The sequence below is a fragment of the Nerophis ophidion genome, linkage group LG01, assembly GCF_033978795.1.
Source record: "Nerophis ophidion isolate RoL-2023_Sa linkage group LG01, RoL_Noph_v1.0, whole genome shotgun sequence".
Taxonomy (NCBI): Eukaryota; Metazoa; Chordata; class Actinopteri; order Syngnathiformes; family Syngnathidae; genus Nerophis; species Nerophis ophidion.
In genome coordinates, this window is record NC_084611.1 from 78606248 (window position 1) to 78629228 (window position 22981).

Consider the following 22981-nt stretch of genomic DNA (forward strand, 5'->3'; position numbering starts at 1 on the left):
GTGGCATTCTGTACAAAAATTACACTTTAATTTAGTGTTGTTTTGATATGTCATCTTAGTGACATCACACACAAAAGTGCACTCATAGCTCGTTTTAAAATGTCTCTGACAATCTTGCACTTTCTGTTTTGAAATGACATGAATATTTGTGCCACTGCTTACTAACTGTTTAATAAATACAGTTTCAGCCAATTGACTTACTGTATTTTTCGGACTATAAGTCACAGTTTTTTTCATAGTTTGGCCGGGGGGTGCGACTTATACTCAGGAGCGACTTATGTGTGAAATTATTAACACATTACCGGAAAATATCAAATAATGTGTCATGGTCCACATCTTTGACCATGTCATATTCTGGTTTTGTTTCGGTTTTATTATCATCCTGTGTTGCATTTGACGTCCCGGTGGCACTTCCTGTTTGGTTTTCTGTTGTCAGGGTAACTCATTCAATGTCACCTGATTCTGGTGAGTCGTCACGCACCTGACTTGATTAGTTATCTCCTTATTTAAGACCGCCCTTGTTTTACATTCGGTCTCGGACTATAGTTTGCTACACGCAACAAGTGACATCGATCTTCCCGCATTGTGGTAACTATCTTTTTTCACCCTATTAGCTTCCATTCTATTTTGTTTGTTTACTTGTCCCTAGTTTACATGCTAGCGCTTTCTGTTCATTCTAGCTTCCACGCTAGTTCTGTTTGTTTTGTCTTTAATGCCTTTGTGCCAGTATTTCTGTTATTAGTTTGTTTTCGTAGTTAGGAATAAATCCTCATTCCTACCTTAACGCTGTGTTCCATCTCCGCTGCACCACGAGAACGCAAAGACACGCCACGATGCCACCTAGACGTCACATAATGTTATTTAGCTCAATCACGTAAGAGACTAGACGTATAAGATTTCATGGGATTTAGCGATTAGGAGTGACAGATTGTTTGGTAAACATATAGCATGTTCTATATGTTATAGTTATTTGAATGACTCTTACCATAATATGTTACGTTAACATACCAGGCACCTTCTCAGTCGGGTATTTATGCGTCATATAACGTATACTTATTCAGCCTGTTGTTCACTATTCTTTATTTATTTTAAATTGCCTTTCAAATGTCTATTCTTGGTGTCGGGTTTATCTAATCAATTTTCCCCCAAAATGCGACTTATACATGTTTTTTTTCTTCTTTATTGTGCATTTTCGGCAGGTGCGACTTATACTCCGGAGCGACTTATATTCCGAAAAATACGGTAGTTGTGATTTCCCTCTGTGCATGAAAGGTTAAAATGAGCATATATGAATGCAGTATGAAGAAAAATGTTTTAAAGTAGACACATAGAATCATCATGCTGCTGTGATTATATGCATCAAGTGTTCATTTAAGGCTAAGGCTAAATATTGAGATTTATATTGTTGATTACATTTGTTCTGCTCTACACAATAGTTGTAACTGTATGCACGGGTCAGAATTGCAGTTGGTACTGTATTTCACTCAAATTGGTATTATAGTCATCCCTACAATAGATGTGTATATTTTTTGTCAGAGTGTGTACATTTTTGGCAGAAGTGTGAACTGTTCATTTTTTAACTTCTCAAAATGTTGAGTAATGTACAGTGACAAAATGCGGCTGCTAGACTTTTGACAAGAACAAGAAAGTTTGATCACATTACGCCTGTACTGGCTCACCTGCACTGGCTTCCTGTGCACTTAAGATGTGACTTTAAGGTTTTACTACTTACGTATAAAATACTACACGGTCTAGCTCCATCCTATCTTGCCGATTGTATTGTACCATATGTCCCGGCAAGAAATCTGCGTTCAAATGACTCCGGCTTATTAGTGATTCCCAAAGCCCAAAAAAAGTCTGCGGGCTATAGAGCGTTTTCCGTTCGGACTCCAGTACCCTGGAATGCCCTCCCGGTAACAGTTCGAGATGCCACCTCGGTAGAAGCATTTAAGTCTCACCTTAAAACTCATTTGTATACTCTAGCCTTTAAATAGACTCCCTTTTTAGACCAGTTGATCTGCCGTTTCTTTTCTTTTTCTTCTATGTCCCACTCTCCCTTGTGGAGGGGGTCCGGTCCGATCCGGTGGCCATGTACTGATTGCCTGTGTATCGGCTGGGGACATCTCTGCGCTGCTGATCCGCCTCCGCTTGGTATGGTTTCCTGCTGGCTCCGCTGTGAACGGGACTCTCGCTGCTGTGTTGAATCCGCTTTGGACTGGACTCTCGCGACTGTGTTGGATCCATTATGGATTTAACTTTCACAGTATCATGTTAGACCCGCTCGACATCCATTGCTTTCCTCCTCTCCAAGGTTCTCATAGTCATCATTGTCACCGACGTCCCACTGGGTCATTATTGTCACCGATGTCCCACTGGGTGTGAGTTTTCCTTGCCCTTATGTGGGCCTACCGAGGATGTTGTGGTGGTTTGTGCAGTCCTTTGAGACACTAGTGATTTAGGGCTATATAAGTAAACATTGATTGATTGATTGATTGACTGCATAAATATGGCTTATCTGTGGGATCCATCCATGTGCTATACCACTTTTGGATGGTAAAGTGGAGCCTATCCCAGCTTGCGTATAAAAAACCAGAACCACCCGGCTGTGAGACAGATGTGCTCCCCACATGTGCAACACAACCTGACTTTTTATAGAGGGAGACAAAACAAAAAGGGGACATTGAAACAGTTTTTTTTTTTTTTTTTTTCCTTGCCAATTAGTTCTATGTTTGCTGAAGAGCGGAGCAGGCAGAACAGGTTGCAACGTTTTCTCGAAGGGTGTTTAATTAACAAAAGAAAGATAAAAAAAAAAAAAAAAGGTTGTTTAATCAGTGCACAAACATATCTGGCAAAGCTTTGCAGTGAAGAAAGATTAATTCCGCTTGACGTTGATCGGCAGCAAATATCATGATCCTGATTAAAGTGTGTGGTACGCTGTCCGAGCATGTGGAGATATTTGCACTTAATGACTTCAAGTTTGACTCGGTGTCATGATGGCGTGGCGCGGTTGGGAGAGTGGCTGTGGAAGCAACCTGAGGGTTCCAGGTTCGATCCCCACCTTCTATCAACCTCGTCACGTCCGTTGTGTACTTGAGCAAGACACTCCACCCTTGCTCCTGATGGGTCGTGGTTAGGGTCTTGCATGGCAGCTCCCGCCATCAGTGGGTGAATGGGTAAATTTGGAAATAGTGCTTTGAGTATCTTGAAGGTAGAAAAGCGCGATGCAAGTATAACCCATTGACCATTTACTCACCGGCCAAGTCTTAGCATGATGTATTCAAACACTTAAAATGTCTTATGAGGTAGTCATTTTAACATTTGGGTCTTTCTTACTCACCCCCAGTTCCATGTCTGTTTTGATAAAGAACAGTAACGTGCCAATGAAAAATAACACTAATAATTAGGGCTGCGAATCTTTGGGTGTCCCACGATTCGATTCAATATCGATTCTTGGGGTCACGATTCGATAATATATCAATTTTTTCGATTCGATTCCATTCTCGGTTCAAAAACGATATTTTTCCGATACAAAAGGATTCTGTATTCATTCAATACATAGGATTTCAGCAGGATCTACCCCAGTCTGCTGACATGCTAGCAGAGTAGTAGATTTAAAAAAAAAAAAAGCCTTTATTATTGTAAAGGACAATGTTTTATCAACTGATTGCAATAATGTTCATTTGTTTTAACTATTAAACGAACCAAAATTATGACTTATTTTATCTTTGTGAAAATATTGGACACAGTGTGTTGTCAAGCTTATGAGATGCGATGCAAGTGAAAACCACTGTGACACTATTGTTCTTTTATTTTTATTTTTATAAATGTCTCATGAGGGATTTTTAATCACTGCTATGCCGAAATCATAACTAATATTGATACTGTTGTTGATAATATTAATTTTTGTTTCACTACTTTTGGTTTGTTCTGTGTCGTGTTTGTGTCTCCTCTCAATTGCTCTGTTTATTGCAGTTCTGAGTGTTGTTGGGTCAGGTGTGGTTTTGGAATTGGATTGCATTGTTATGGTATTGCTGTGTATTGTTTTGTTGGATTGATAAAAAAAAATAAAAAAAATAGATTTAAAAAAAAAAAAAAGAGAATCGAATTTGAATCGCACAACGTATTCGAATCGATTTTTTCCCACACCCCTACTAATCATCATCATCATCATTTATTTTTATTCCTTTCATTAAAATGCATACATACAAGCCACAAACAAATTCCACTTTCATAGTTTTTTTTTTTAATTCTTATACATTTTCATGATCAGAAGGGAGCAAATTTATCTGCCCCCTTTTTAACACCAATTATTTTAGATGACTTTATAACTGTTCCCTCCACCAACACCCGAACTCCAACATAATTTTTCATTATATCTAATTATCATTTATCTAATTACATCATGGCCTACTGTATCAAGGATGGTTTTCTTCAAATCTAATCATTTCATTTTCCCCTGAATCTACAAATTATTGTCGCCATTGATACAAATGGTTTATAATATTGTATTTCAAGAGAACCATCTGTCCCTCATCCTGTTTCTGGTCGTAGGGAGCCAGATCATATCCTACAAATGCTCGACTGTCACTTGAACACGAGTCAATCACAGGGCATTTATGAATGGGGCATTTATTTAAAAGCCAGGTGAGTGAAAGGCAGGCATACCTACAAAAAAATCTATTAAACCACACTGAAATTGTTTTTCCACTCTTTCACAAACTTTCATGGAAAACTGTAATCTGGATATAGCGCTGCATTTATTCTTGTTATATTTGGGGTCCAGGGGTTTAGCAGTAAATACGCGAACTGAAGGCATCCACAAATGTAGTGTTTTTTTTTAATAATAATAACAATAACAATATTTTGTATATATATACGCATACATACAGTATGTATATATATATAAAAAAAAAAAAATATATATATATATATATATATATATATACACATACATACAGTATGTATATGTATATATATATATATATATATATATATATACATACTGTATGTATGTGTGTATATATATATATATATATATATATATATATATATATATATATATATATATATACATATATATGTATATATACATGTATATATATAATATATATATATATATATAGATTATATATATATATAATATATATATATATATATACAAATAAAAAAAAACATATATATAGGACTGTCTCAGCAAAATTTTAATATTGTGATTAAGTCATTTATTTTCTGTAAAGCAACTAAAAACATGAAAATGTCATACATTCTGGATTCATTACACATCAACTGAAATATTGCAAGCCTTTTATTATCTTAATATTGCTGATTATGGCGTACAGCTTTTTTACTTGGTCTGAGGAAATATTCTATTTTTTTGAGATAGGATTTTTGAGTTTTCTTAAGCTGTATGCCATAATCAGCAATATTAAAAAAAATAAAAGACTTGCAATTATTCAGTTGATGTGTAATGAATCCAGAATGTATGAGATTTTCATGTTTAGAAAATAAAGGACTTTATCAAAATATTCAAATTTTCTGAGACAGTCCTGTTTATATATATATATATACATATATATATATATATATATATATATATATATATATATATATTAGATTTTGCAATATAGAGACGTAGTATTTTGTCTTCCAGGTCCAATTATGTTCGACAAAACATTGATTAAGTTGCTTGTTTTAAAATTAAGAGTTTGACGCCTGAGTTAGCAGCAGATTGCCTGTTAGTGCAAAATTAGTGGTCAATATTTGTTTCCACAGAGTTTGGTGACAATATGCCTGTCAGTAGAAATGCCTTTGGTGCTGTTTTGTTTGTTTCAGTAAAATCCAATTTGTTAATACGAATTTAACACGATTGTGATGTTAGTTTTTATAACCTGTCAATGTCTTTCACAACTTATTGTTAGCATTAAACTACCAGCATGAGAGCCCACCAGTAATCTTATGAAGTTGCATTGCTTTTTTTTTTGTCTCTTTACAAAGTATCAAATCCATAAACTGCTAAAAAATAGTATACAATTATTATTAGTGATTCCCAAAGCCCAAAAAAAGTCTAAGGGCTATAGAGCGTTTTCCGTTCGGGCTCCAGTACTCTGGAATGCCCTCCCGGTAACAGTTCGAGATGCCACCTCAGTAGAAGCATTTAAGTCTCACCTTAAAACTCATTTGTATACTCTAGCCTTTAAATAGACTCCCTTTTTAGACCAGTTGATCTGCCGTTTCTTTTCTTTTTCTTCTATGTCCCACTCTCCCTTGTGGAGGGGGTCCGGTCCGATCCGGTGGCCATGTACTGCTTGCCTGTGTATCGGCTGGGGACATCTCTGCGCTGCTGATCCGCCTCCGCTTGGGATGGTTTCCTGCTGGCTCCGCTGTGAGCGGGACTCTCGCTGCTGTGTTGGATCCGCTTTGGACTGGACTCTCGCGACTGTGTTGGATCCATTGTGGATTGAACTTTCACAGTATCATGTTGGACCCGCTCGACATCCATTGCTTTCCTCCTCTCCAAGGTTGTCATAGTCATCATTGTCACTGACGTGACAATGATGACCCTAACCCTACCGAGGATGTCGTAGTGGTTTGTGTAGCCCTTTGAGACACTAGTGATATAGGGCTATATAAGTAAACATTGATTGATTGATTGATTGAAGTAGATGGCGAGTTATTGTGATACAGAGAAATCCCATATATATATTTTTTTTTTTACCAGGTTTACCAGATTTTCCATATTTGAAATGCAAATGTTGATGACCGGCAGCATTAGACACATGTAATAAATGTGTTTGTAAAATCCCCTGATGTTTTTTGATGCTAAATTAACCACAACATTAGCGCCATATATTAAGGGCTTGATTTACTAAGATCCATGCGCTAAACAGCATGTGCAAACAATACAATAGCGTGTACAATTAGTGGGTGTATTGCATGTGATTTACTAACACTGAGTGGACAAATGTCAAGTGGTGCAGAACGCCCTTTTTTAAATTAGGATTTTGCGTGTACTATTTGGTGTTTTCACCATGGAGACACCCGATCATTTATTGCACATTCGTGTCATCATGCTCCTACTTGTGACGTTATGCGATGTTTGCAAACCCCCAAGAAACTTGTACCACTTTTGATGGGTCTTTTAAAGGCCTACTGAAACCCACTAATAGCGACCACGCAGTCTGATAGTTTATATATCAATGATGAAATATTAACATTGCAACACATGCCAATACGGCCTTTTTAGTTTACTAAATTACAATTTTAAATTTCCCGGGAGTTTCGTCTTGGAAACGTCGTGTAATGATGACGTGTACGCAAGACGTCACTGGTTTTTCGGAAATATGAGCGCTGTGCACACACACAGCTAAATGCCGTCTGCTTTAACGGCACAATTATACAGTTTTTTGGACATCTGTGTTGCTGAATCTTTTGCAATTTGTTAAATTAATATTGGAGAAGTCACAGTAGAAAGATGGAGGTGGGAAGCTTTAGCCACACAAACACACGGTGATTCCTTGTTTAAAATTCCTGGAGGTGAAACTTTCCTATGGATCAGAGGGCGGTCAAGAGAACATGGATCCCGACCACATGTTAAACCGCAGGTTTTGGTGAGAAAATTGTGGTTAAAAAGTCAGTTCTTACCGGATTTCAGCTGAGCTTGTGCCGCCCATAGCTGCTATCGACTCCCCTGAGACACTGCGTGCCAAGACACCTGTGGAGACACCTTTCCGACTTTTAGGTAATATTAAACTTACTAAAACACTAGCAACACAATGGAAAGATAAGGGATTTCCCAAAATTAACCTATTAAATGAGTCTAAAAACATCGGAATCCGTCCCAATGCAATTGCTTTTTTTTTTTTTTTTTTTACTTTTTTTTTCTTTGTAGTCCATCGCTATCAATATCCTCAAACACGAATCTTTCATCCTCGCTCAAATTAATGGGGAAATTGACGTTTTCTCGAGCCGAATAGCACTTTTTGTTGGAGGCTCCCATTAAAAACAATGTAAATATGTGAGGAGCCATCAACATGTGACGTCATCGTCTGCAACTTCCGGTAGAGGCAGGGCTTTTCTCTAAGCACCGAAAGTTGCGAACTTTATCGTGGATGTTCTCTACTAAATCCTTTGAGCAAAAATATGGCAATATCGCGAAATGATCAAATATAACACATAGAATGGACCTGCTATCCCTGTTTAAATAAGAAAATCTCATTTCAGTAGGCCTTTAATAGCAGTCAGACTCGTGTAGTGCATCTACATTTAAACCAATTTTTCCTTTTGTTTTAGCACTGTGAAGGTGAGCTCACGGGAGAGAGGCTGCACTGTTGAGCTCAAGAAGCAAAATATGCATACTTCAAGAAGTTGTTTTGTTTTTGTTTCTATATAAGAGATATGTTAATTTATATTCTATGAATACCATTAAAAACACTGAAGGACACCAAAATGTATCAAGTGGATTTGTTTTAATCAGCCCCTTAAGACCCCAGTACACCGTATAGAATTATAAAATGATGTTGCTGAATAGACAGGGTAACATGTTTTTTTTTCATGTGAGTCCAAATATGTGTGTGTGTGTGTGTGTTAACTTGACACACACGTGACAGAATATTCTCATCCGTCCATCATCTGTCTTTAAACTTATTCCTGCAGCTGTGTACTTTTCAGATAATAAAGACGCTAATTTAGGTGCAGCAATCACTTCCTGGTTTAGCTATTAAGGCTGCGTGTGCTAAATATTTATTTTTGTATTTTCTCCTCTCAGTATTGTTTGTGTTAAAAATGTTATCCTTGACCAGTTGTTTACTGACATGTACTATTTAGATTTTTATGTTTTTTGGCAAATCTGAACTTTTTGTTTTAAAATGTGATTTCTAGAGATGTCCGATAATATCGGACTGCCGATATTATTGGCCGATAAATGCTTTAAAATGTACTATCGGAAATTATCGGTATCGGTTTTAAAAAGTGAAATGTATGACTTTTTAAAACGCTGCAGTACAAAGTGGTACACGGGCGTAGGGAGAAAAAGAGAGCGTCAATAAACCTTAAAAGGCACTGCCTATTCGTTCCGGCCCAGTCACATAATATCTACGGCTTTTCACACACACAAACGAATGCAATCCATACTTGGTCAACAGCCATACAGGTCACACTGAGGGTGGCCGTATAAACAACTTTAACACTGTTACAAATATCCGCCACACTGTGAACCCACACCAAACAAGAATGACAAACACATTTCAGGAGAACATCTGCACCGTAACATAACATAGCAAATACTCAGAAACTCTTGCAGCACTAACTCTTCCGGGACGCTAAAATATACACTCCATACCAACCTCTATCCCCCCACTCCCAACCCCGCCCACTTCGACCTCCTCATGCGCTCTCAGGGAGAGCATGTCCCAAATTCCAAGCTGCTGTTTTGAGGCATGTTAAAAAAAAAAATGCACTTTGTGACTTCAATAATAAATACGGCAGTGCCGTGTTGGCATTTTTTTTTTCCATAACTTGAGTTGATTTATTTTGGAAAACCTTGTTACATTGTTCAATGCATCCAGCGGGGCATCACAACAAAATTAGGCATAATATTGTGTTATTCCACGACTATATATATCGGAATCGGTAATTAAGAGTTGGACAATATCGGAATATCGGCTATCGGTAAAAAAGCCATTATCGGACATCTCTAGTGATTTCTAATGTGAATGTAATGTGACCCACATGGGACATGACATCATGATGTTGCAAACACTGCAGTGGTTACACAAGTAAACATGGCGTTTGTGGCAATTTGAAGGATTTTGTGCCATCAAAGTCAACATCCTCTGAAACCATAATTAATGCGTGTAGAAGATTACGAAGTATTTTGGGTCTCACAGTTTTACGGGATAATTTGCTTCGATGTCTGCCTCTGTGGGCGAGCAGTCGGAAAACAGGTGCGGTAGAAGTCTCACATGAGTTCTCAGTGACCTGCTCAGAGGCAGGTTAGAGTGTCCGCTCTGAGATCGGTAGGTCTATACAAATGGGACCCATTACCTCCCTGCTTGGCACTCAGCATCAAAGGTTGGATTTGGGGGTTAAATCACCAAAATGTATTCCCGGGCGCGGCCACCGCTGCTGCTCACTGCTCCCCTCACCTCCCAGGGGGTGACCAAGGGTGATGGGTCAAATGCAGAGGATAATTTCACCACACCTAGTGTGTGTGTGTGTGACAATCATTGGTACTTTAACTTTAAAACATATGTTGTTCACCTGTTTTCTGCTTCCTTACCATCTATTGATTTTGTTACCCTCTATTTCGGCGAATATTTATGACGCGTTTCACTTTTTGATGACGTTCTCGTCGGATGAATGCGACCTGAGCGACGGAGCCTTCACATTGAGGAGGCATCGCGTATACATACGATTTATACCAAAGACTATAAAAATGGGACCCATTACCAACCTGCTTGGCACGCAGCATCAAGGGTTGGATTTGGGAGTTAAATCACCAAAAATGATTCCCGGGCGCGGCCATCGCTGCTGCTCACTGCTCCCCTCACCTCCAAGGGAGGTGGAACCAGGGGTTGGGTCAAATGCAGAGGCTAATTTCGGCACACCTAGTGTGTGTGTGTGTGACAATCAATGGTACTTTAACTTTAAAACATATGTTGTTCACCTGTTTTCTGCTTCCTTACCAACTATTGATTTTGTTACCCTCTACTTCGGCGAATATTTATGACACGTTTCACTTTTTGATGACGTTCTCGTCGGATGAATGCGACCTGAGCGACGGAGCCTTCACATTGAGGAGGCATCGCGTATACATACGATTTATACCAAAGACTATAAAAATGGGACCCATTACCAACCTGCTTGGCACGCAGCATCAAGGGTTGGATTTGGGAGTTAAATCACCAAAAATGATTCCCGGGCGCGGCCATCGCTGCTGCTCACTGCTCCCCTCACCTCCAAGGGAGGTGGAACCAGGGGTTGGGTCAAATGCAGAGGCTAATTTCGGCACACCTAGTGTGTGTGTGTGTGACAATCAATGGTACTTTAACTTTAAAACATATGTTGTTCACCTGTTTTCTGCTTCCTTACCAACTATTGATTTTGTTACCCTCTACTTCGGCGAATATTTATGACACGTTTCACTTTTTGATGACGTTCTCGTCGGATGAATGCGACCTCAGCGACGGAGCCTTCACATTGAGGACGCATCGCATATATATACGATTTATACCAAATACTATAAAAATGGGACCCATTACCTCCCTGCTTGGCACTCAGCATCAAGGTTTGGAATTGGGGGTTCAATCACCAAAAATGATACCTGGATGTGGCCATCGCTGCTGCTCACTGCTCCCCTCACCTCCCAGGGAGGTGGAACCAGGGGATGGGTCAAATGCAGAGGCTAATTTTGCCACACCTAGTGTGTGTGGGTGTGTGACAATCATTGGTATTAAACTTTAACTTTGAAACATATGTTGTTCACCTGTTTCCTGCTCCCATGCCAACTATTGATTTTGTTACCCTCTACTTCGGTAAATATTTATGATGAATTTCACTTTTTGATGATGTCGGATGAATGCGACCTGAGGGAGGGAGCTGTCACATTGAAGACACATCGCATATATATCCGATTTATATCCACATACGAAAGTGACCTGGGTTGGATACATACTTGCCAACCCTCCCGATTTTCCCGGGAGACTCCCCAAATTTCAATCCCCCTCCCTATAATCTCCCGGGGCAACCATTCTCCCGAATTTCTCCCGGACAACAATATTGGGGGAAATGCCTCAAAGGCACTGCCTTTAGCGTCCACTCTCACCTGAAAAGGAGATTATTAAACATGTCTCCTTTATCTATAGGCTTATCTATAACCATAAAGTAGGCAGGCACGGAGATATTTCTCAGCGTATGTTTATATTCAGCCGGCACGTTAATAAACTGACACACAACATCCGGATTCCCATCATGCATTGCCTCAAAACTACGGCAAGTAGTAATGTCCAAAAAACATAACATACGAAGCAAAAGAACGAAGAAGAGACATGGCGACGACGAGTAAGAAGAAGTCGTACACTTGCAAGTTACAAAATGATTGGAAAAAAATAATTTAAGTTCATCCAGGACAGCTCGAAGGGGAAGGGGTATGCTGCCTGCAAATTTTGTAGATCAGACTTCTCCATTTAACACAGTGGCCGAATGGATATACCCATTCATGAATGTATTATGAATGTATTATGTATGTATATATATATATATATATATATATATATATATATATATATATATATATATATATATATATATATATATATATATATAATATATATATATATATATATATATATATATATATATATTAGGGCTGTGGGTGTCCCACGATTCGGTTCAATATCGATTCTTGGGGTCACGATTCGAGAATATATCGATTTTTTTTTATTCGATTCAATTCTCGATTCAAAAATGATTTTTTTCCGCGATTTAAAAGGATTCTGTATTCATTCAATACACAGGATTTCAGCAGGATCTACCCCAGTCTGCTGACATGCTAGCAGAGTAGTAGATTTTTGTAAAAAGCTTTTATAATTGTAAAGGACAATGTTTTATCAAATGATTGCAATAATGGAAATGTGTTTTAACTATTAAACGAACCAAAAATATGACCTATTTTATATTTGTGAAAATAATGGACACAGTGTGTTGTCAAGCTTATGAGATGCGATATAAGTGTAAGCCACTGTGACACTATTGTTCTTTTATTTTTGTTTTTATAAATGTCTCATGAGGGATTTTTAATCACTGCTATGCCGAAATCATAACTAATATTGATACTGTTGTTGATAATATTCATTTCCGTTTCACTACTTTTGGTTTGTTCTGTGTCGTGTTTGTGTCTCCTCTCAATTGCTCTATTTATTGCAGTTCTGAATGTTGCTGGGTCAGGTTTGGTTTTGGAATTGGATTGCATTGTTATGGTATTGCTGTGAAGTTGTTTGTTGGATTGATTTATAAAAAAAAAATATATATAAAAAATGTAAATTAAAAAAAAAAAAAAAAAAAAAATTTAAATTAGAATCGATTCTTAATCGCACAACATAAACGATTTGAATTCGAATCGATTTTTCCCCACACCCCTAATACATATATATATATATAAGAAATACTCCCGAATTCGAAGGTCTCAAGGTTAGCAAGTATGGTCGGATATAAAACATTCGGAATTGCACTGTTCACACAAGACATGAAAAAATCCGATACAGGTCGCAAATAAATAAATAAATAAATGATAAATGGGTTGTACTTGTATAGCGCTTTTCTACCTTCAAGGTACTCAAAGCGCTTTGACACTACTTCCACATTTACCCATTCACACACACATTCACACACTGATGGAGGGAGCTGCCATGCAAGGCGCCAACCAGCACCCATCAGGAGCAAGGGTGAAGTGTCTTGCTCAGGACACAACGGACGTGACGAGGTTGGTTCTAGGTGGGATTTGAACCAGTGACCCTCGGGTTGCGCTCGGCCACTCTCCCACTGCGCTACGCCGTCCCAAAAAAAAAAATCGTAATTGACCTGCAGTGTAAACAAGGCCCGTGTTTAGCTATCTGATACTACAAGTGAATATCGGCCTCATTGGCTAGTAATATTCAGTATAAGTCCTATGGATTAATACGGAACATAACATGACACTCTGAGGCATGCAAGCCACTGGTGAAGAAAGTACTGTCCACTCTTCCAGTAGTTTCCAACAAGTTGTAAAAAGACATCCCTTGTCTCTCTTTGTCAGGTTGTTAGAAGGACTGGGGATGAAGTCATCAAACTTGGTGGAGTCAAGGCCACTTTGCTGCCGAGCCTCGCCATATATTATTGATTTTATTCAAGCAAAAGATCACAGCGAACTGCCGCTCTGTCATAGCAGCGACTTTCTCGCCTCTCAAGTTACGCAACAACCCTCTGCTGCATCGGCCTCTTCCTTCACCCGAGTGTATTAGCGCTCCCACCTTGGCGACTATTTTGAATGTTGCTGAAAAACGGTTTTATTACACGACGGCAGTTTTGCCAAGAGGGACAGCTCGGCTCCTACCAAACAACTCGGGACACGGAGAGAAGCACACAAACTGCAGAATAATAAAAATACCAATTATTGACTATATTTCTTCACCCAGATGAACACGTTCTGTCTAAATCTTCTTTTTCTTACTCGGTTTGTGCTAAAATAAAACAAAACAAACATTGGAAACAAAATTTTTCCGTATCTAAAACTATCATACTGTTGATATTTGCAGTCTGACCCCGTAAATATGCATGTTTGCGTATGTCATCTATTAGGGCCGTTCAGATTATTCAATTCAGAATTGATTCTCAATTCAAAATGAATATATATTTTTTTAATGACATTGGGTGCCAGCTCTATGATTTACTACATTTCGCCATAAAATACATAAACAGCTCTGATCAATGTCTATATTAATAAAAAGAAAACTTGTTTTATTTTTTATTTTTATAATTTTACCTAAACATTAAATAAAGTTAAAAACAAATAGGGCAAGAGAAGTATCAAGCAATTCTCTTTTCTAAAGTAAATACGTAAAGCAGATCCATCCATCCATTTTCTACCGCTTATTCCCTTTCGGGGTCGCTGGCGCCTATCTCAGCTACAATCGGGCGGAAGGCGGGGTACACCCTGGACAAGTCGCCACCTCATCGCAGGGCCAACACAGATAGACAGACAACATTCACACACTAGGGCCAATTTAGTGTTGCCAATCAACCTATCCCCAGGTGCATGTCTTTGGAAGTGGGAGGAAGCCGGAGTACCCGGAGGGAACCCACGCAGTCACGGGGAGAACATGCAAACTCCACACAGAAAGATCCCGAGCCTGGATTTGAACCCAGGACTGCAGGACCTTTGTATTGTGAGGCAGACGCACTAACCCCTCTGCCACCGTGAAGCCCGTAAAGCAGATATGGAACAATATAATTTGCCTGTCTGGCTAGACATGAGAGTTCTAATGTTACGCCTGTTCGGCATTGTGATGCCGGGTTCGAGTCCCTCGAGGACGCGTCGAAAATGGAACCCAGCAAAAGGTATGAACTAATGATTTATTTAACAAAAGGTGCTAGAGAACAAAAATACTGGAGCTAAGAAAAGGCAGACAAAAGACGCTAGCATGAAAGCTAGGATAAACAAATAGTAAACTAAACTGGCACATAGGCACACAAAGGGGAAAAACAAACATTTAGCATGAGAGCTAAGATTGAATAAAATTGCGCAGCGTGAGAGCTCGCGAGAATGATACACAAAGTGCATGGAAGCAAAAGCGCAAAGCAGACGTACAGTTGTGTATAAACAAATTTGGATCCCAGACTGAACAACAAAAGATGCAGGCTTATATAATGCAGGTGATTAGTGACGTCAGGTGTGCAGGGCCGTGAGAAACAGGTGAAACTGATAAGGTACCATGGTGACCGACTTAAACAGGAAATAATAGGATCAGACGGAGAGTGAAAATAAAAATGGAAAAATAAACAATAATATGTGGAGGATCCAAAAAGCGGATTTCAACATCTAAAATAAATAAATAATAAAAAAATAATATATATAGGGATATATATTTATATATGTGTTTATGTATTTATAAATTTTTTATGTAAATCTTACTTTTTTTCCCTTTTTTGATTAAGAAACGTTACAGATAAGAATCCGATTTTTATTTTTTTTTGACAGCCCTATCATCTATATATGCTCTTGCTCTCTGTTCTGAGGGACGGAGAGCAAGAGACTTTTGCACAGTGCCTGCGTTTTTAAAAAGGTGTAAATCTTTATGGTTTTAGAGTTATCTTTTATGTATTTAAAAATGTATGTCTTAATGTAGTGGTCCCCAATCTCTTTTTGTATCCGAGGACCGGTAAACGCTTTTTTTTTTTTTCTTGGTCATGAAAAAGGGGCGTTTTGTCATGAAAAAGGGAGGTTTTTGTGGTTGGTGCACTAATTGTAAGTATATATTGTGTTTTTTTATGTTAATTTAAACAAATATATATATATATTATTTTTTTTTTTTTTATAAAAATGAATAAAAACATTTTATTTGAATAAAAATGAATAACAAATTCTTCTGCGGTCCGGTGGTTGGGGACCACTGTCTTAATGTATTACTTTTTTTGAAACTGCTCAGAGACATTTCTCAATTTAAAACACTTCTTGTGGTCTACATAACATGTACCGTATTTTTCGGACTATGAGGCACACTTAAAATCCTTTCATTTTCTCAGAAATCGACAATGCGCCTTGTAACCCGGTGTGCCTAATGTACGGCACAATTCTGGTTGTGCTTACCGGCCTCGAAGCAATTTTATTTGTAATGATGTAATGATAGGTGTGGCCAGTAGATGGCAGTCAGACGTAAGAGATATGTGTAGACTGCAATATGATGGCAGTAAACACCAACATTCTAAATGTTCCATTGAGAATCTAGAACATTACACTCGGCGCTCAAAAAAAATGTCAAAATGTTTTTAGTACGACTTTGGTAAGCTATGAAGCCGCACCGCTTGATGGATTGTCGGCGCATTAAACATACTATTATCATGGTGTGTGTAGAAGTACCACAAAATAGCACCTATCAGCAGATATACTACCTGGAGTTTTGCTTCGCAAAATAATGCAAAACGAACCTTTCTTACCTTCTGGTACCTGCTAATGTGTATGTATTTGAAAATGTGCGCGCGTTCGCCATTATAGTCCGTGCCGATTTCATAGTCATAAGCTTCTTTTTCTCTTATGTGGCATTCATTTTCCGGTGTGGCCATTTATAATATAAAGTAGTGAAGTGAATTATATTTATATAGCGCTTTTCTCGAGTGACTGAAAGCGCTTTACATAGTGAAACCCAATATCTAAGTTACATTTAAACCAGTGTAGGTGGCACTGGGAGCAGGTGGGTAAAGTGTCTTGCCCAAGGACACAACGGCAGTGACTAGGATGGCGGAAGCGGGAATCGAACCTGCAACCCTCAAGTTGCTGGCACGGCCACTCTACCAACCGAGCTATGCTAAGTGGCGTATTCCTCGTCCTGCAGGGATAATACTTGTAAGAAACTTACTTTATTTGTCACCATGGAGAAGAGGATTAGTGATTAAGAAGTAGCTACAACACTGCAGACGTCAGGTGGACGTTAGCCACTCGCTAGCTAGCCATGTCTTGAAGCACCTCTTCCTGAGGGTGTTTCAGTGTTATATCTTCAACCCTATCGTTAATTTTTAAGCCAAAATGTGTCCGTTCTCCTTTTTCTGTCTACACGCTGTGTCTGCTTGTAAGTACTCTGTGATTGTGCACTGCCGAACATGCTCCTCTGCTCGTAAACCAGCAATGACAAGGGAGGGCGGGGGGCTGCGGGACCGGTACTTTTTAGAGGCGGTATACTCCCGTCCAAAGGCAAAACCTAGTAACTCACTTCTAGCTGATTTTGAGAAAACAAAGGAAAACCAATCTATCTTAATGCTGTCTTACAAAGATCTACAAAGTCATCAAACGTATAGATGTTTTCTTGAGCTTTCATTTTCTTGCCGAGTGAACCATGGATTGAATCTGCTCTCATGAACGTGTGCCCTTTCTCCAGATATTTTATCACAATCTCGGGTGGGCCCCATTCTGCGTTTGCACATTGGGCAAGAGCCGTGTACAGCGTCCAGTTTTTATTTTGACCTCCACAGTTATCTGCCCAAAAGAGTATGCAAGGGGAAGAATCAAGAACAATACATTTAATGAAGGTGCTTGCAACGTCCTGGGCCAATCTTCCAAATATCCCCTCGTGCCATAATATCACATAATCAGGTTGACCGTCGGCCCCCATTTGTGCAAATGTCTCATTAAAGACAATAAGGCGACTGACAAAGAAGCTCCGATTGGTCCCTTGAGATACTAGGTTTTTCTGTTGTATCTACGCAGTTATGTGGTAGTTGCTAGGTCCTGCCATGCGCGTAACAGCTTACTTACGGAACAAATTACAATATCGCATACACTAATGTAAAGCATATCACCTAGGAACTCCAAAATTATTATCAGCTCAGTTTTGACCAAAATTGAGTTACTAGGTTTTGCCTTTGGACGGGAGTATAGTACCGAATATGATTCATTAGTATCCCGGTACTATACTAATACCGGTATACCATACAACCCTAGTACATGCACACTTTTAGTAGATCAAGCCAATAGACCAGTGGTTCTCAAACTACGGTACCACCTCAGAAAAAGCTCTCCAAGTGCCACCATAGTGACCAACATTAAATTACTGTAGCAAAGTAGGTATATGTATTCATTAAAAACAAGCCAGAGATTTTATTTAGCAAATATATTCTAGTAGTTTTACCCACTATAAAATAACACAGTTTGAACAGTAACACTGTGTTTGAATAAAGGAAAATTAAACGCTGTAATTTAGTCAAGTGATTCCTTGGTGTACCACAGTTTGAGAACCCCTTACCGTAGGCTTTTAAGACCAAAGCGGCCACTTTTGGCGCTGGCTGACCTGTATTGTGGCGTCCAGTCGGTGATGTTGCTGCTGTTGAGAAACCAGCGGTACTGCAGGGGCCAGCTGCCTCCAGCCAAGCAGGTCAACACCAGGCGGTTTCCCTCCAACACCACTCTCTGCGCCACTCCAACCCCCCGTAGGTAGGGCGCCACCTCTGATCAGATGGAACAGACAACAAAATATATATTTTGGAATGGCAGGCATTTTTTTTGCACACAACAAAGAGAAAGCATGAAAAAGCAATGTATTTATGATATGCACTCTTCAGCATATACATGCTGCCACTAGGTGACGTCATACGCAAATACGGTGTTAGCTTTCACTGCTATGCTGATGACACCCAACTCTACATGCCCCTAAAGCTGACCAACACGCCGGACTGTAGTCAGCTGGAGGCGTGTCTTAATGAAATTAAACAATGGATGTCCGCTAATTTTTTGCAACTCAACGCCAAAAAAACGGAAATGCTGATTATCGGTCCTGCTGGACACCGACCTCTATTTAATAATACAACTTTAACATTTGACAACCAAATAATTAAACAAGGCGACTCGGTAAAGAATCTGGGTATTATCTTCGACCCAACTCTCTCCTTTGAGTCACACATTAAAAGCGTTACTAAAACGGCCTTCTTTCATCTCCGTAACATCGCTAAAATTCACTCCATTTTGTCCACTAACGACGCTGAGATCATTATCCATGCGTTTGTTACGTCTCGTCTCGATTACTGCAACGTATTATTTTCGGGTCTCCCCATGTCTAGCATTAAAAGATTACAGTTGGTACAAAATACGGCTGCTAGACTTTTGACAAGAACAAGAAAGTTTGATCACATTACGCCTGTACTGGCTCACCTGCACTGGCTTCCTGTGCACTTAAGATGTGACTTTAAGGTTTTACTACTTACGTATAAAATACTACACGGTCTAGCTCCATCCTATCTTGCCGATTGTATTGTACCATATGTCCCGGCAAGAAATCTGCGTTCAAAGGACTCCAGCTTATTAGTGATTCCCAAAGCCCAGAAAAAGTCTGCGGGCTATAGAGCGTTTTCCGTTCGGGCTCCAGTACTCTGGAATGCCCTCCCGGTAACAGTTCTAGATGCTACCTCAGTAGAAGCATTTAAGTCCCATCTTAAAACTCATTTGTATACTCTAGCCTTTAAATAGACCTCCTTTTTAGACCAGTTGATTAGGGGTGGACAATATCGCAAATTTGGGTATCGATACCGATCCGATCCGATACCGGCCAGGATCGCCGATACCGATACCAATACCGATACCGGAAGTGTTGTCATGGGACTTCGGGGTATCGATACTTTTGAAAAACAAATTTGTACTTTTGCCTTTATTAATTGATTATGATAATAATACAACACAGGACAACGATTTAAGTCAAAAAATAAAATATTTATTACAAAAGTAATATCAATAGCAATAAGGTAATGCAAATAAGGTGCAAACAACTACTGAACCTGGCTTGTCGCCTCAAAACACACAAACACTTAAGGTAAATAACAAAACTCTAGTTATTGAACAAAGTTGTAAACATGAACACAAAACAAAAGAAGTGAGAAATTCAAATAAAAAAGTAATAATATCAATTACAATAAAGTAAATAGTGCAAATAAGGTGAAAACAAATACTGAACTTGGCTAGTCGCCTCACAACACACAAACACTTAAGTAAAAAAGAAAACAGTAGTTATTAAACAGTTGTAAAAATGAACACAAAACAAAAGAACGGAGAAATTCCTATCGTTATTTTAGTGCAATAAAATACTTTACAGTTTACAACCAAGACATTAAGTCGCACTGGAAACGCACGCGTGTGTGTGTGTGTGTGTGTGTCCGAGTGAACCTTGGAGCGAATTATACTGATGTGTGTGCGCGAACGCACCAAGCGTCATGTTGATTGTATTCATTTTATTTTATTTTGGGTTGAAGATGAATTTTTAAAGTGTTTTTAAATCTCGTTCGCGACCCATCACTAGGGAGGAGGGTGGAGTGGTGACGAGTGCTGCGCTCACATTTTTTTTTTTAAAATCGGAGTGATTCGCTTAATTTGATGAAGTATCGATTCCATCACGCCAGTATCAATACAATACCGATACTCACCAAGTATCGATACTATCGATACTTGGTATCGATACGCCCAGCCCTACAGTTGATCTGCCGCTTCTTTTCTTTTTCTCCTCTGTCCCCCCCTCCCTTGTGGAGTACTGGCTGTCCGGACTCGAGACCCAGGATGGACCGCTCGCCTGTGTATCGGTTGGGGACATCTCTACGAAGCTGATCCGACTCCGCTTGGGATGGTTTCCTGTGAACGGGACTCTCGCTGCTGTCTTGGATCTGCTTTGAACTGAACTCTCGCGGCTGTGTTGTAGCCGCTATGGATTGAACTTTCACAGTATCATGTTAGACCCGCTCGACATCCATTGCTTTCGGTCCTCTAGAGGGGGGGGGTTGCCCACATATGAGGTCCTCTCCAAGGTTCTCATAGTCATCATTGTCACTGGCATCCCACTGGGTGTGAGTTTTCCTTGCCCTTATGTGGGTTCTTCCGAGGATGTCGTAGCCGTGGTGGTTTGTACAGTCCTTTGAGAAGTGTGTGATTTAAGGCTATATAAATAAACATTGATTGATTGATTGATTGATCCACCAGAGTCAAGGCAATGCAACTGTCTCACACACACACACACAAACCACATTCTGACTAAAATCTCCAAATTGCGTAATAAAGCTGACCTGAACCATTTAGCAAATGTTAGGGCAAATATGAAAACATGATGGAGACATCAGACATTACGTAAAAAGCAAAGCCGACTGCAAGTCTAATGCCTTTGAGAATGATGCTTTTAAGAGAGGGCACTTGTCATCAACTTCTCAAAGGACATTTATGCTGATGAAACGTACAAACATAAAGGCCACATGTTAATTGGTACAAAATGCAAAAAAGGCTACAGTACCAAAAATAAGTACGAATAAGAAAATATATCTATGTTGAGTGCCATTGACAATGTAACACACACCTTACAGAACCATATATTTCTGGTAAAACTCACAAAGATACATTATTTCAGCCATTATTAGACATTTTGCATGTTTGGTTTAGCAATTATTAGTCGGAGGCGGTATAGCTTGGTTGGTAGAGGATTCCAGGTTCAATCCCCGCTTCTGCCATCCTAGTCATGGCGGTTATGTCCTTGGACGCTGGTTCAAACAGGGATGGGAATGAAGATTTACAAAATCAGCTGAAAATGTTTTGATCATAAAACACCGCTTTGCATTTCCTACTATTTTGAGACGAAATCTAACAATATTCTCCTGACCAAAATTTCTAATTTATTAGCAAATATTTCCATAAAAATGTATTGCGATGAAATTTATGTATACAAGTTTACACATATATCAAATTCTTGCACACTTTTGGATTATAGACAAAATTAGGCCTACAGATGGTATTAACCGGAATTCTTCTCCGTAAACTCACTTTACTTAGATGCCTTGCCGATTTCGCGTGGTCAAAGAGCGCCACCTTTCCCCGAGATCCATAGTTCACAACGTCCTTGCAATATAAGCACTGAGCATGTCCCGGTTCATCGCACTTTGCAATGAAATCGCTGATCAGTTCGTCTATTTCATGGGTGTCAAACTCTGGCCGGCGGGCCAAATTTAGCCCGCCGTGTAATTTCACTTGGCCCTTGAGGCAATATCAAATTAACATTAGAGCTGGCCCGCCGCTGTAACACTCTTACTTGCCAACCCTCTCGATTTTCCCGGGAGACTCCCGAAGTTCAGTGCCCCTCCTGAATTTCATCCCGGACAACAATATTTGGGGTGGGCTTCAAAGGCACTGCCTTTGGCGTTCTACACAACCTGTCTCCACGTCCCTTTTTCCTCTATACAAACAGCGTGCCGGCCCAGTCACATACTATATGCGGCTTACACACACACACAAGTGAATGCAAGGCATACTTGGTCAACAGCCATATAGGTCACACTGAGGGTGGCCGTATAAAAAAACTTTTAACAGTGTTACAAATATGCGCCACACTGTGAACCCACACCAAACAAGAATGACACATTTCGGGAGAACATCCGCACGAAACATAACATAAACACAACAGAACAAATACCCAGAACGCCTTGCAGCACTAACTCTTCTGGGACGCTACAATCTACACCCCCCGCTATCAACAAACCCCGTCCACCTCAACCCCACCGCCGAAAAGAGGAATTCAATTTTTATTTAAATTTTATTTGTGTCTCCACATCCGCTTTTCCTCTATACAAACAGCGTGCCGGCCCAGTCACATAATATATGCGGCTTATACACACACACAAGTGAATGCAAGGCATACTTGGTCAACAGCCATACAGGTCACACTGAGGGTGGCCGTATAAAAAACTTTTAACAGTGTTACAAATATGCGCCACACTGTGAACC

At 39.5% G+C, this 22981-nt stretch overlaps 1 protein-coding gene across 1 annotated transcript in view; it reads right to left on the reverse strand.

The window, feature by feature from the left end:
- Positions 1-22981, reverse strand: part of LOC133560173 (protein sidekick-1-like) — an 849418-nt gene that overhangs the window by 506291 nt on the left and 320146 nt on the right. The window contains exon 2 of the mRNA XM_061912393.1: positions 18531-18687. Coding sequence (XP_061768377.1) covers positions 18531-18687 — 157 coding nt within the window. The remainder of the gene's footprint in view (positions 1-18530; positions 18688-22981) is intronic.